The 14,751-nt window shown below is 37.6% G+C and overlaps 1 protein-coding gene across 1 annotated transcript; it reads left to right on the top strand.

Moving 5' to 3' along the window:
• Positions 1-5,766: 5,766 nt before the first annotated feature.
• On the top strand, positions 5,767-11,515 carry LOC130711354 (NADPH--cytochrome P450 reductase-like). The gene is made up of 18 exons (XM_057560929.1): positions 5,767-6,203; positions 6,298-6,357; positions 6,445-6,521; positions 6,614-6,671; positions 6,761-6,847; positions 6,956-6,992; positions 7,850-7,919; positions 8,020-8,211; positions 8,417-8,509; positions 8,607-8,832; positions 8,946-9,029; positions 9,103-9,254; positions 9,352-9,448; positions 9,682-9,831; positions 9,926-10,003; positions 10,131-10,253; positions 10,336-10,449; positions 10,982-11,515. Exons 1-18 carry the CDS (start codon positions 5,877-5,879, stop codon positions 11,060-11,062), a joined length of 2,106 nt encoding a protein of 701 aa, XP_057416912.1. The 5' UTR covers positions 5,767-5,876; the 3' UTR covers positions 11,063-11,515.
• Positions 11,516-14,751: the final 3,236 nt, after the last annotated feature.

The raw sequence follows: 14,751 nt of genomic DNA, 5'->3' as shown, positions 1-14,751 counted from the left end.
GACTCAGATGAAGGATTTAAGGCCTATAAGCCTTTGTAATGTGGTGTACAAGATCATTACCAAGGTGTTGGTGTCTCGCATTCGTCCTTATCTGGATCAAATCATTGGGCCGCTTCAGTCTAGTTTCATCCCGGGTAGGGGTACAACCGACAATGCTATTTTGGCCCAGGAAGTTATTCACTACCTTGCTCACTCCATGGCTAAGAAGGGTTCCATGGCTTTTAAGATAGACTTAGAAAAAGCCTATATAAGCTATCTTGGGAGTTTTTGGAAGGTACTATTAAGGACTTTGGCTTTCCTGAAGTACTTGCCACTTGATTATGAATTGTGTGACCTCCTCAAAGCTTGATCTTCTGTGGAATGGCTCCAAGCTTCCTTGGTTCAACCCGGTTCGTGGCCTCCGGCAGGGTGACCCTATGTCCCCTTACCTCTTTGTTATGTGTATGGAGAAGCTTTCTGTGCGTATTCAGAATGCTGTGAGTGCGGGGCTTGGCATCCGATTACTATGTCTAGAGGGGGCCCTCCTCTTTCTCATATTCTTTTTGCAGATGATGTCCTCCTCTTCTGCAAGGCGAAATCATCCCAAGTGAGGTGGTTGCGAGTATCTTGGCTGATTTTGGTTCAGCTCCTGGCCTTATTGTCAGTGCGGCAAAATCCAAAGCTCTTTGTTCTAAAGGTGTGCCCGCTGCGACTCGCCATGAGATAGCTCTTGCCTGCCTCATTCGTGTGGTTAGAAGCTTGGGAAAATACTTGGGATTTCCCATGGTGAGTGGGAGAGTGTCCCATGGTGATTTTAATTTTATTCTTGATCAGGTCTCTCGCCGTTTAGCGGGATGGAAGTGTCGGCTTCTGAACACAGCAGGTCGTATTTGCTTGGCGAGATCGGTCCTTACTGCTCTTCCTACCTATTACATGCAGGTGGTGTGGCTCCCTCGGAAGATCGTTCACTCTATTGATAGAGCAGCTCGAAATTTTATCTGGTCTGCTTCTGGTAATCGCGGATGGCATCGGGTTAAATGAGAGGTTGTCACCCAGCCTCGTCAAGATGGTGGTATCGGTGTGCGAGACACCTCTTTCGCAAATACTTCCCTCTTGGGGAAGCTTGTGTGGACCTTGCTGCAAGATCCTGAGAAACTTTGGGCGCGTGTTCTCTCCCATAAGTACCTGGGCTCGAAATCTATCCTTGATGTTGTTGCTTCGTCGTCGACGTCAAGCCTCTGGAAAGGCATCCCGCGTGCTCGCGATGTCCTCAAGGAGGGTTTCCGGTTCAAACTGGGCAATGGAACAACCTCAATCTGGTACCATAATTGGAGTGGGCAAGGTTCGCTTGCCACCAGGCTCCCCTTTGTTCATATAACTGACACATCCTTGTCTCTTCGTGATGTTATTCGAGATGGTAGTTGGAATTTTTCTGGCCTCTATACTATCATACCGCCAGACCTGCAGCAGTCCTTCCATGCTATTGTTCCGAGCCTTGATGCTAGGCTGGTCGACTGTTGGACCTGGAAGCATGATCGGAATGGGGTTTATACGGCTGCCAGCGCTTATTCTTGGCTCATCTCGGAGGCTGCTCAGCCTTCGGTTCCCCCATTGGTGCCTTGGAAGTTCATTTGGAAAATTGAGGCCCCGGAGAAAATTAGAGTGTTTGTGTGGCTCCTCATGCACGATGTTATCCAAGTGAATAATTTCAGGTTTCGCTGCCACTTGGTGTCTTCCCCAGCTTGTACCCGCTGCAACCATCATGTTGAAGATAGTATTCATTGTTTGAGAGATTGCAGGTTCGCTAGGGAGGTTTGGTCCAGGCTTGATGCTCTCTCTTGGCCTGGTTTTCTTTCTGGGGATATTTTATCTTGGTTCTTGTGTCAAGCGCGCGGTACACATGCGTCCCTTTTCGCCACAGCAATCTGGGGGATTTGGAGGTGGCGTAACAATGCTCTTTTGGGTGACAATAGCTGGAGCGCGATGAGCACAGTTCAGCGGATCCTCCATGATCACCATGAGCACATTACCTATTTGTCATCTGACCTGTTGAGTTTAACAGGGAGTGTGGCTGTGGCGCGGTGGAGCGTTCCCCCTGCTGGTAGGCTTAAGCTGAATACAGATGGAGCATTCGATCATGTTGGCACGAGATCGGGAATGGGGGCCTCGTGAGGGATGCTTCTGGTTCTTGGGTGTGCGGGTTTTATGCGGGTGCGACTAGTGCAAACCCTCTTCTGGCAGAAATTGAGGCTCTGAAGCTGGGATTGAATATGTTATGGGATGCAAATTTGAGATGTGTTGATTGTGAAGTGGACTGCCTTGATATTGTCCAGGCTTTAGCTAATAACACTTATCAATTCCATGTTCAGGCCTCCAACTTGCTAGAATTAAAGCTGCTCTTGGATCGTGATTGGGATGTGGAGCTCAGGCATATCTCTCGAGATGCAAATGACGCTGCGGATTGTCTTGCCGGGTTGGGTAGTCGTCTTCAATGCTCTTATACCTATCTTGAGGTTCCTCCTCACGAGCTTTGTCCCATCTTGGCTAGGGACTTGTTAGCCTTGTAGTTCTTCTTCCTGTCCTTTAATTTTCCGATGTACCAAAAAAAGTGTCTTAGGATAAGGAAATTGAATTGTATTAAAAGAACTTAAAAGTAAAAATAATCCATGCCTGAGACTTTTTTTTCCCACTTGTCTTTAACTTCAATTACAATTTTTTTTTGAAATCACTTCAATTACAATTTCGATCCCGAATTTAGACTGTGGAATTTTAGTTTCTTTAATTTTTCCAACTAATCAAATTTTCTTTTTGTGTCATTTTTCACATATTTTAAATTTTCAAATCTCCATTTCCATTTTCTATTCAAATAATTTGGGTGTTCACGATGAATTTAAGATGTAAAACAATTTTTACAGTTTTAAAGTGAAAATTTTAGGGAAATTTTGACAAAAAACAAAGGATTTTGTATAATGTTTAAAGAGGGAAAATTTATGATTTTTTATTTAAGTTGAATATTAATATTTTGATTGGTGAGCTTTGAGTGGAAAAATATCTAAAATGATTTAATTGATTCAATTTGTGAAGTTTCCAAGTGTTAACCAAACAAAATTGTGAACATTTTATTTTGAAAATAAAAAAATTAAGTGTAAAATAGAATAAAATTAGAAAGGAAATTGTAAAAAAAATATTTTTAAATTGATAGACCTTTTTTAAATTTACAACTGTCGATTCTCTCTAAAGCCTCCGCACCACATATTTGGCTGCTGGGTTTAAATTGTTCTGAATCACTTGAGTGTTTTGGGGTGGGGTACTCTTTTTCTTTTATTAGAATTTTTTCTCACTGAGTTTTTTGTAGTAAGGTTTTAACGAGACTTCACTCCCAAGCGTTGCTTGTTGCCCATGTTTCTTTGGTTTTGAGTATGATTTGTTTTGTCTAGCATGATATGAATGTTCTGATGATTTATTCCTTCTATTAGTTTATATATATATATATATATATATATATATTTTTTTTTTTTTTTTGGTTGTCAAAAAATAATGACATGTGCTTTAGAAGTTGCTAGATTGTGTGATTGATGTATGAGGCCACCAAACTTTGGAACACCACTTTGGTCCCCATGCCACTAAATGTTTCTGCGACAAAAATGAAGTGGTCAGTTATGATATATATACACCTCTTCACTTATTTTCCACATTTATTTTCTATTATTTCTTTTTTCTCTATCAATCTAATCACCTATCACATCTTTACTTTCTCTCTCCTTTCTTCATATCTTTCTCTTCCTCCACCTCTTTTCACCTCAAAAATGAGGATTTTTTGAGGTGTTAAGATATAATTATTGTTTTTCTGTTTGTATAACAAAGGATGTTTCACCATAGATAGGTTTCTTGTGGTCTAGAACATGTGTGACCCGGTAGAGAATTATTGAGCATGTGTTGTTATACAACACGTGATTATATGACAGAGCCATGCTACTTTGGTTGCCACAGAGGATGTAAAGGGTTGTCCCGGAATGTGCCAAAATGCAATACTCAGTTTCAAGCCTTTAAGGCTAAGTATGGCCTCCAAGAAATCATTCAACTTAAAATGCAAAACCACAATCAACATTACAACAAGCCTTCAAGGAAAGAGTTAACGAGCAGAAATAGGAGGTGCTAGTTTAAGCACCAATCCACCAATCTTTAATCCAAATTGTTCTTTAAGCAAATTTTAAACTCTCTTGCAGGAGAGTTTCCTGCACCTTGGCATCAGAGAAGAAATATTTTCGGCCTTTGCCAGTTATCGGCAGTAAATCTCACATACTTAGACTAGATGACAAAATCGACCTATTAGGGAATCATATAATTGCAAAACCTAGTATAATCATGTTTTCCCAGTCGTTTTGATAGACAGAATATAGATAGAATTAAAATAAGAAATAGAATGTTTATGTGGGTATTTTTCTTTTAAGGGCACAAAATAATCACTTGTCTTTTATAGCCATAACATGATCATAAAATAATCACTCATTTCACAAAGTGTCAAGGTGCATGTTTGGTCATATGTTGGATGTGGGTGTGCATACATTCCAAGAGTAACAATTTTCTGCTTTTGCTGCAAAGGTATGAACAATTGTAAGAGTAACAATTGGAGCTGATTTCACAGTAACACCTACCATGAACCATGCCAATTGCATGTTTAGATTAGCACACCAAGCCAAAGCACATTGAGGACAACGCTACAGCTTGTAACACAAGCAGAACCAGGCACACAAAACTAATAACTTTTTTAATTGTAAGCGTACCATGCCCCAACCTACTCATATCTAATCCTATCCGAAATATGAAGAGCATCAAGCAGCGTCAGATTTCCCTAAAATCACCCCAAGAAATGTGAACAATCTAAAGATAGGCGCACTGTTTGCGAGTGCATCATGGATCCATATCTCTAAACATAACTACAAAATGCAAAGCTGCATTTAAGTGAAGATACAATGACAGAAAAATTTGGAGTTTTAGTTATGTCATAACAAAGCAGCTTTTATCATTCTAGTCTTCTGGAGCATCTTCAATTTCTTCATCCTCTGGTACTCCACGAAGGTACAGGACATTGTTGCATCTAGAAATATATATGGAATAAAATTTAACAATGGTATTCAAAAAATGACATTATGAAAGGTGGTTATACTGTCAGAGTGACCAAATGAAACAGCCTTAAATCTAATTAAGAAAATAAAAGCACAACAGGCACAAAAGAAGAGATGCATATATTGCTTTTAAGTTTCAAGTGTAACTGTATTTCTGGTTAGACATTCTGCAATGTTCAGAAATATGAAAAAAACACCACCGGTGTGTTACTGCCTTGAAATTTTTTATCTGGATCGGAACATGACACAAATAAGAGACAAGGATGAAAGTAAAGATTTGACTCACCTTGGCCAGTAATATTTCAGTTAAAAAATAATTTTACCAAGCAGTTGTCCCTATCATACAGGAAAAAAAAAAACACCAATGAGTTAATTCACAAATGTACCTGCAAGTTCATATATCCTGCAATATGAAACAAAAAACACAATTAACAGATGATAAAAAACCAGCATTGTTTGGAAACCAGCATTGAGCCTGTTTAGTTTTCAGTTCGGGGGAATGTGAAAGCAAGCATATTCACTCAACTCAACAAGTGCATTCTGTTGGCTAAATGTGTATTGAAAATCGTGATCTTGAATTCTATTACTTCAAACGGACTTTCTAATTGAAAACCAAACTGACACATTGTTTCCCTCGCAAGGCAACAATTATATAACTCCATTCTCTTCTCATTTCCATCTTCAAGAGTCTCTCTCTTTTCCTCTCTCAACTCCCAACTACTTCACACACCTAACATTCTCGTCAAAGAGACTCTTTCTTCTTCAACTTCCATGGAAGAATCAAGCTCCATGAAGATTTCACCGCTGGATATGATGTCCGCCATGATCAAAGGCACACTCGACCCTTCCAACATCTCCTCCACCTCCGGCGCCGGCTCCATCATCCTCGAGAATGAGTTCGTCATGGTCCTCACCACCTCCATCGCCGTCCTCATCGGCTGCGTCGTCGTTCTCATCTGGCGCAGGTCCACCGGTAACAATGCTAAGTCCATCGAGCCTCCCAAGCGCGTCGTCGACGAGGCTGAGGTTGACGACGGCACCAAAAAGGTCACCCTCTTCTTCGGCACTCAGACTGGTAATGCTGAAGGATTCGCCAAGGTAAATTGTGTACACATTGAAGCACAGTTATCAGCACAGTTATCAGCCCAGTTATCTGTATTGCTTGATCACTGGAATTTTGCTTTGTCAACAGGCGCTTGTGGCAGAGGCAAAAGTGCGATACGAGAAGGCCAAGTTCAAAATTATCGATTTGGTAGTGTTTGCTTTCTCCTTTTTTGCTTTTTTTTTTTCGTTTGGTGTGTGGATTTCATGCTTAAGCTTTTGGGGGTTTACTGACCAGGATGATTATGCTTATGACGACTATGAGCATGACGAAAAGTTCAAGAAGGAGACACTGACACTCTTCTTCTTAGCTTCGTAGGTTTTGTTTTTCTGGTTTTCATGCCCTTCTTCTTTGTGTGCTGTTTTCTGAGGATTTAATTCTAAATTGTGGGGTGAGTGTATTGTAGATATGGTGATGGTGAGCCAACTGATAATGCGGCGAGATTTTACAAATGGTTTATGGAGGTAACTTTTGAAATTAGCCCCTTGTTGCATTGACATTATTCATTTCAGAGTAGTGTTATACATATTGAATCATGTGACTTTGATTTCAGGGAAATGGGAAAGAAAAAGGATGGCTTCGAAATCTTGACTATGCTGTTTTTGGTCTGGGGAACAGGACATATGAGCATTTTAACAGGGTTTGCATTTGATTCCTACATTTATTTCTGGCTTTTTTTAAGCTTTGAATCCAATCATGGAGTTTCTTCTTCCTGTGCTGTATCTCATGCCGATTTTAATTGACGCAGTTCGCCAAGGAAATGGATGAAAAGCTTGCTGATTATGGTAATTTGTCTTTATATCACTTTGTGTCCTTCATGAATTTGTGTGCTGTGTGTGAATTGGCAGGCTTCAATTGCATTGGTGCCGATCAGCATTTTGAAGAATAGAAAACCATCTATAACTACACAATTTGTTACCAACATGTATTTTTCACTTACGTACATTCCTGTTATTTTTGTCACCACTGTGTTTAATGCTGGATACTGATTGAAACTTCCATGCTTTTTCCTATGGGTTGAAACTCTTACTAGTCAATTTACTGTAAATGCATTGGAAACTCCTCCCCTGGGATCACATTATCCTTCTAGTTAAATATTGATTCAATTCTCTTGGTCTGGATCCCTCGATGGGGTTGTCACATGACTGGTTATGTTTTATAGAGAGATTCACACACAAATGGTTTATGCATGATTTGAATCTTTGTATAGGTTCTGCAATTTCTAACACAATTATTGTGTTGATCTCTCTTCAAATGACTCTCACGTGACAAGGCTCAAATCCTAAAATCTTTATACTGCGTAAAAATTGTTATCATGAAACAATTAAGGTCTTCTACTCAGCATTTAAAATGTCGAGGGTCTAACCTTCTATAAAGTCATCTTGGTTCTCCAGATTTTGTCATAACTAAAGTATTCTGTATGAGTGGCCTTATATGTGTGTGTTCTTTTTAATCAATTTGATTTCTGCCGGTTGTCATTTAACCGTGGTTCACATAGTTTTTGTTGGCAACATAGTTTGTATACCATGAAGCTTGATTATAGTTATTCTTAAATTTTATTTTACTACTTATTCTTTCCCACATTGTCACATTGATAGATTCTCACCATCACTCGAATCTGACCTGTCTTCTGCAATTTCAGGTGCGAAGCGTCTTGTCAAAGTAGGTCTAGGAGATGCTGATAAATGCATAGAAGATGACTTTACTGCATGGTACTGAGTTGTTTAAGTTGTTTTGAATCTATTGGAGCGGGACTCAAATTTTATGCTGATATTCCAACCTGTTTCTCCTTCCCTTTGACTGTTATCACAGGAAAGAAGAATTGTTGCCAGCATTGGATGAATTGCTTAGAGGTGATAGTGATACAACTGTGTCTACACCCTATACGGCTGCTGTGTTGGAGTATCGTGTTGTTATTAATGATCCATTAGATGCATCTGTCGATGAAAAGAAGTGGCATAATGTTAATGGCCATGCTATTGTGGATGCTCAACATCCAGTCAGGTACATCAGAGTTGAATATTTATAGCACATTTGGTTCCATGGTGAAATGCTCTAGAATCTAATATGTTTAGAAGCCAAAATTTTAGCTTATAAGTAAACATGCCTTGGATTCTGTGCAAATTGTGAAACCAAACATGCTATTGCTATTAGTTGCAACTGGGTTATATCATACTGTAATTGACATGCATGCTTACTAACCGTGCAGGTCAAATGTGGCTGTGCGAAGGGAGCTTCATACTCGTGTGTCAGATCGTTCTTGCACACATTTAGAATTTGACATTTCAGGCACTGGAGTTGCGTAAGTATCTGCTGGTGGAAATATAATTGTATTAGCACAATTGTTGATATATTGTACTGACACTTTTCTTTTTTCATATGGCTGTTTTGTTTCACAGATATGAAACGGGGGACCATGTTGGTGTTTACTGTGAGAATTTATCTGAAACTGTGGAAGAGGCAGTAAGATTACTAGGTTTGTCACCAGATACCTATTTCTCCCTCCATACTGATGATGAAGATGGGAATCCACTTAGTGGAAGCTCGTTGCCCCCTACTTTCCCACCATGTACTTTAGGAACAGCAATTGCCCGATATGCAGATGTTCTGAGTTCACCCAAAAAGGTGCTTCATTTTAGTTTGATTGATGCATCCAAAATTTCAAACTTTATCTCTTTATCTTCTTAATGGATTCACTTTATGTTAACAATTAATAATTCTTTGAACATCTTTGCCAGTCTGTTTTGCTTGCCTTAGCTGCTCATGCATCTAATCCATCTGAAGCCGACCGCCTACGACATCTTGCTTCACCTGCTGGAAAGGTATTAATATTTTTCATGTTAACTTTTGATCCCATGTTTCTCATTTGTATGCTACTTTTGTCTGCCTGTACAGGATGAATATTCAGAGTGGGTGATTGCCAGTCAAAGAAGTCTCCTTGAGGTCATGGCTGAATTTCCATCAGCCAAACCTCCAATTGGTGTATTTTTCGCAGCAATTGCTCCTCGCCTGCAGCCAAGATTTTATTCGATCTCATCATCTCCTAGGTTAGTTCTGTTTGGTACTCTTTGCTTCACTGTAGGTAGACACGCGGTTTTGTGGGTATGTAGAACTAACAGTTTGGCTGTTTGCTAAAATTCACAGGATGGCTCCATCCAGAATTCACGTTACCTGTGCATTAGTGAATGATAAAATGCCCACTGGTAGGATTCATAAGGGAGTGTGTTCAACATGGATGAAGGTAAGCTATTATAGACAGTATAATTTTTGTTAAGAAGATTGGCTTTAATTACATGTATTAACTTGAATTTGTTAAAGAAAATTCATGCTGGTTGAATATTATTGTTACTTTCAATAATTTCTGGCCACATTTGATGACACTACTTGGTTATTTTGTGAGTTTTTTCAGTGACTAGAGGCAGCTATTTATTCCTCCGCATTGAAACATAACTTACCTTTTGTTTTCATGTACAGAATTCTGTGCCATTGGAGAAAAGTCAGGACTGCAGTTGGGCTCCAATATTTGTTAGACGGTCCAATTTTAAGCTCCCTGCTGATACTAAAGTACCTATAATCATGATAGGTCCTGGCACAGGATTGGCTCCTTTCAGGGGTTTCTTGCAGGTTCAAATCAATAAATTTGATATTTAATCTCCCAATTCTTTCTTCTCCAACTTCCCGTGTCAATTATTTATAAATGTTTTAATATGCTCTTCAGGAAAGATTAGCTCTGAAAGAGGATGGAGCTGAACTTGGCCCCTCCGTTTTATTCTTCGGATGCAGGAATCGTCAAATGGTAAGTTATCTATCTTCCTTGTAGATTTGTGTCTTTTTCAAAAGGCTTTGTTTTAGGTGTGTGTATGTGAGTGGAGGCTTAAAAGTTAGTTCGGGTTACCAACATTTTTTTGCTCATTTTTTTTAAGGACTACATCTATGAAGACGAGTTGAACCACTTTGTTAACGGTGGTGCGCTTTCTGAGCTCATTGTTGCCTTCTCACGGGAGAGACCTACCAAGGAATACGTGCAGCATAAGATGGTGGAGAAGGTACCCACACTTTCTAAGATGCATTTAATTACCAATTCACAATTACACCTTCTCATACTTAACACTTTATTTATGTGGCCAGGCTTCGGATATTTGGAACATGATATCTCAGGGAGCTTACATTTATGTGTGTGGGGATGCCAAGGGCATGGCTAGGGATGTGAACCGCACTCTGCACACAATTTTGCAAGAGCAGGTATACATTTATTTTTAAAATAAAAAGCTTAAATTACCTTGGGTTGATGATATATGGGTGAATGTCAAGCCAAATGCACTTATGCATTTTTTACTTTGCTTCCTTGTATCATTGGCTGAACACAGCGATTTTTTATTTGAGATATGTGGTTGTTAACACTTTACACATAATGCCAAAGAGGATATCATTGCTTCCTTGTGTATTGGGACGTCCTGTCTATTTATTGTAGATTGTGTTGTGTCTTATGCAAAAAATAAGTGTTTTTTCTATTTGAAGTCTCTGTCATTACTTTATGTGGTGCATTTCATCATATTCACCATGCCATGAATTTTCTTTTCTATAATGCTTGTATCAGAATCAATTCTGAAACTCAAAAGCTACTCATAGAAATTTCTCCCTAGAATTCATTCTGGTTTTTGAATAAATTGCAGAAGGATTTTCAAACACTGCACTTCCATGTGTTGCTAGCTGTTCTGTTGAATTTTGGAATATGGTCTTTAGCTAACCAAGTTCACGTGCTTATAAATTTCAGGGTTCTCTCGATAGTTCCAAGGCTGAGGGTATGGTTAAGAACCTACAATTGAATGGTAGGTATTTGCGTGATGTATGGTGATCATATCTGAACGAAGCACATGGAGGTAATAGAAGTCTAGTGGGGTAGTAAGATATTGGAAGAGCCTTATTTGTGCTGTCTCCCATTGGAGTCCTCAAATAAAAAGGGAGGAGAGGGGGGGTCTGCTAATAGCCCCCTTGATTCTTTTTTTATGGTTTAACTTAAAACTACTTTGTTTGTAACTAGGCTCTGAATAATTTATCTGGCTTTCTTGTCCTATTTAGGCTTAGTTTGGGGTGGCGTTGGGAGGGTGGGAACGTACGTTAGAAAATAAGCAACTAGTGCAATTGTTAAAAAAAAAACGCGCGCTGGGAGGCTGTGAACGCCTACCCAAACAGGCACTTAGACCTGTAAGAAGGGTTCAGAGATGTAGATGATTCCTTGTATTTGTATGAACCGATAAACAATTGTTCGGAGATGAAGAAAATATTATTTCTGCAAGTATTGTGAGTAGATTATGAAATGTACCTAAATGCAATGATCCTTTCCCTACGAGTGGCAATCCGCTCTGCTGCAATTTCCATTTCTCATTGGTGGTGGAAATGAAATGTATCTAATGCATGTTTGTAAATATTTTTATAATTAATTTTTAAGACAAAGCAAAAACTCATTTTTTATGATTTAATTAAGTTAAATTAAAAACTGCTATTTTTCATATCTTTAAATTCTGATTGATTGATATTGTTTAAGTTTTTTTTACTATTGTGAGTGCATGATGATATCCTCTATTTTTCCATAAGATAAAAGTAAACAAAAACACTTTGGAGCATATGTTTTGCAAAGCTGAAAGATCTTGAAAAATATAAACAATAGAATAAAACATCTCAAAAAACTTGAGTACTTAATTTTAAAAACTAAAAATAAGAATTGTTTTTAAATGCTAAATATTATGGAAAAAACAATACTAGCTATTTTCTTAACAAAGGAACGATGGAAGTATTCATTTAAAATAGAAGGAAAAAAAGTTATAACTTATAAGTTCGAAGGCTATTTAAATTATCATTTTAAACATTGTTGTAAGTTGTAACCCAGGGAAATACATTTATTGGGAGAGACATGCAATCGTTTTCTGAACTATAGTGATATCTGTTAAAGACAAGAAAAAATATTGTTGTGACTTATGAAATAAAGTTAATTATTTGTCAAACAACTATATTTAAGTCAAAAAGTCCATAAGGTATAGAAATAAGGGTGCATACTTGAGTACCCATAAAATCAAATGAGTGTATGCTACAGGAGTGAAGTGTACCAATAATCTTTGTCCACTTAATATGACGTGGATAAGTAAGAGCTGACTGGATTTTTTTTTACCTTATTTACGTTATCACCCCAGTTGAATTTTAGTTTACTAAGGCTATGTTTGGCATGCCATTTCAGCTAGCTTATAGCTTATTTGACTAGCTTAAAGCTTATTTGACTAGCTTAAAAGCTCTATAAAAATGTTTGGTGAATGAGCTTATTTCAGTAGCTTAAAGCTTTAAGCTATAAGCTATCTTAGGTAGCTTAAAGCTTAAAGCTTATAGCTTATTAAATATATTCTCATTTTTATCCTTACTATTTTATCAAAATTTCACCTTTAGCCTTATATGTTTTCTACTAAACCTATTTACCTACTCATTTTTCGATGTACCAAAAAAAAACTTATTTATTTATCAGTTATCACACTTGTCTCATATGTACATCGTTCCCGCACATAAATAATTACTACTTCAGAATAAAATAAATAATTTTATATTACAAATTATAAATTATTTGTTTTATTCTATTTAATTTAATAAAAATTGTTCTGTACTAGGGCAAGCTTACGTAAGAGAAAGACAAAAAGTAAACCCTAGCAGAGCACTAAAATAGCAAAACTACCATAAAAGGAATATTCTCATTAATGCTGAAAAGTTGGTCTCGTACAAGTGGATGTCCTCCCCTTTTATAGAGGGGGTGGTCATGATATGGACCTTTCATATATTTGGGCCTGACAACCAGGGCCCAAATTCCTATACATATAAGACAAATCAAGAAGAATCTTCCAGCTGGCTCGTGGGTCCCCCTAAGGGAAGGCAAAGATATTAGCTGCGTCGATGATTCCCGCCGTGGTTGTCTTCACTCTTGGGCGGGCATGAGCATTGTGTATGCCCCGCCCAGTCCAAAAATATAGAAAAGTAAATAAGTAAAAATTAATATTATATTTTTAAGATGATACATGATTTGAGTGAAATTAAAAAATTTATAATAATTTTAATATTAATATCATATAGGTATTAATGTGAAAATAAAGTAATGTTAAATATAAAAAAAATTATACAAGTATGTCCTTTTATGTCATTTTACAATTTCAGCTTGTTCAACAACTAGTTTTACCAAACACTTTTGTTCAAATTACGTAGCTTTTCAGCTATCAGCTTTCACCTAGCTTATCAGCTTTCAGCTTTCAGCTAGCTTTTCAGCTTTCAGCTAGCTTATCAGCTAAACGTGCCAAACATAGCCTTCCAATGTTTTTTATAATTACCTCTATAAATTTAGTTTTTAACCACAGTTAATATTAAGGGTTCCATTATTTGCTTCCATCGCTGCACATAAAAATAGGAAAATGGTTTGATGTTCTTCAAACCCAGTAACCGGCGCCGCCATTCTCCCTCATCACTGATCTCCTCTTTGCCATCTTCTCCTTCGCTTCTCTCCCTCTGCTTCGACGTCACCACGCCGCACACCGTGCTCAGGGCTACCACCACCAAAGGCTTCGGGATCCTTCGCGGAGCCTTCTATTCGCTGCCGCGAACGGCGTGGCCGGGCCGGCCCAGATCTCTCTCTCTCTCCTCCGCGTGTGCCATGTTTTATTTTATTCCTTTCTTTCCTCCCTTTACTTCATCTCCGTTTTTTTGGCCTTGTGTAATAGAGAAGAACTATTCATTTGTTGGAAAAATTTCAACTTTTTACCTATTTGCTTTTCCTTTTTCCACACTTAATTTTTTGGGTTTGTGCTGACTTCGTCTCCGTTAGTCCTGTGCTAAGATTTGTTTTTTTAACCCTAAACCATTTGCCAAACGAAGAACAGATGTGAAAGTAGATGAAAAAATTATCTGAAATAATTAATCTAGTGTCCACAATTTTTTCACCTAACAAAAGGACTGAATTCAAAAAAAGGAAGGTTCTGGGATTAGTTTATAATTACAATAAACTTACAGGGTTGATTCAGAGTTTTAATAAGTCCACTATATTATTAATCAATAAATCCAAGTGTATTTTTTTCTATTGGTATATGGCTAACCAAACACTCATTTTTAAGTGTATTAGGATAAGGAAATTTAATTGTATTAAAAGAACTTAAATGTAAAAATAATCCATGCCTGCTTACTTCGGTTTTTTTTTTCGCCCACTTGTCTTTAAGTTCAATTACAATTTTGATCCCTAATTTAGACTATATGGAATTTTAGTCTCTTTAATTTTTCTTTGTGTCATTTTTCACATATTTTAAATTCTTAAATCTCCATTTTCTATTCAAATAATTTGGGTATTTACGATGAATTTAAGATGTAAAACAATTTTTACAGTTTTAAAGTGAAAAATTTAGGGAAATTTTGACAAAAAAAGGATTTTGTATAATGTTTAAAGAGGGAAAATTTATGATTTTTTATTTAAGTTGAATATTAATATTTTGATTGGTGAGCTTTAAGTGGAAAAAGACAATAATGTTA

This window comes from Lotus japonicus, chromosome 4, assembly GCF_012489685.1.
Source record: "Lotus japonicus ecotype B-129 chromosome 4, LjGifu_v1.2".
NCBI lineage: Eukaryota > Viridiplantae > Streptophyta > Magnoliopsida > Fabales > Fabaceae > Lotus > Lotus japonicus.
This window is presented reverse-complemented; position numbering and strand designations above follow the sequence as displayed.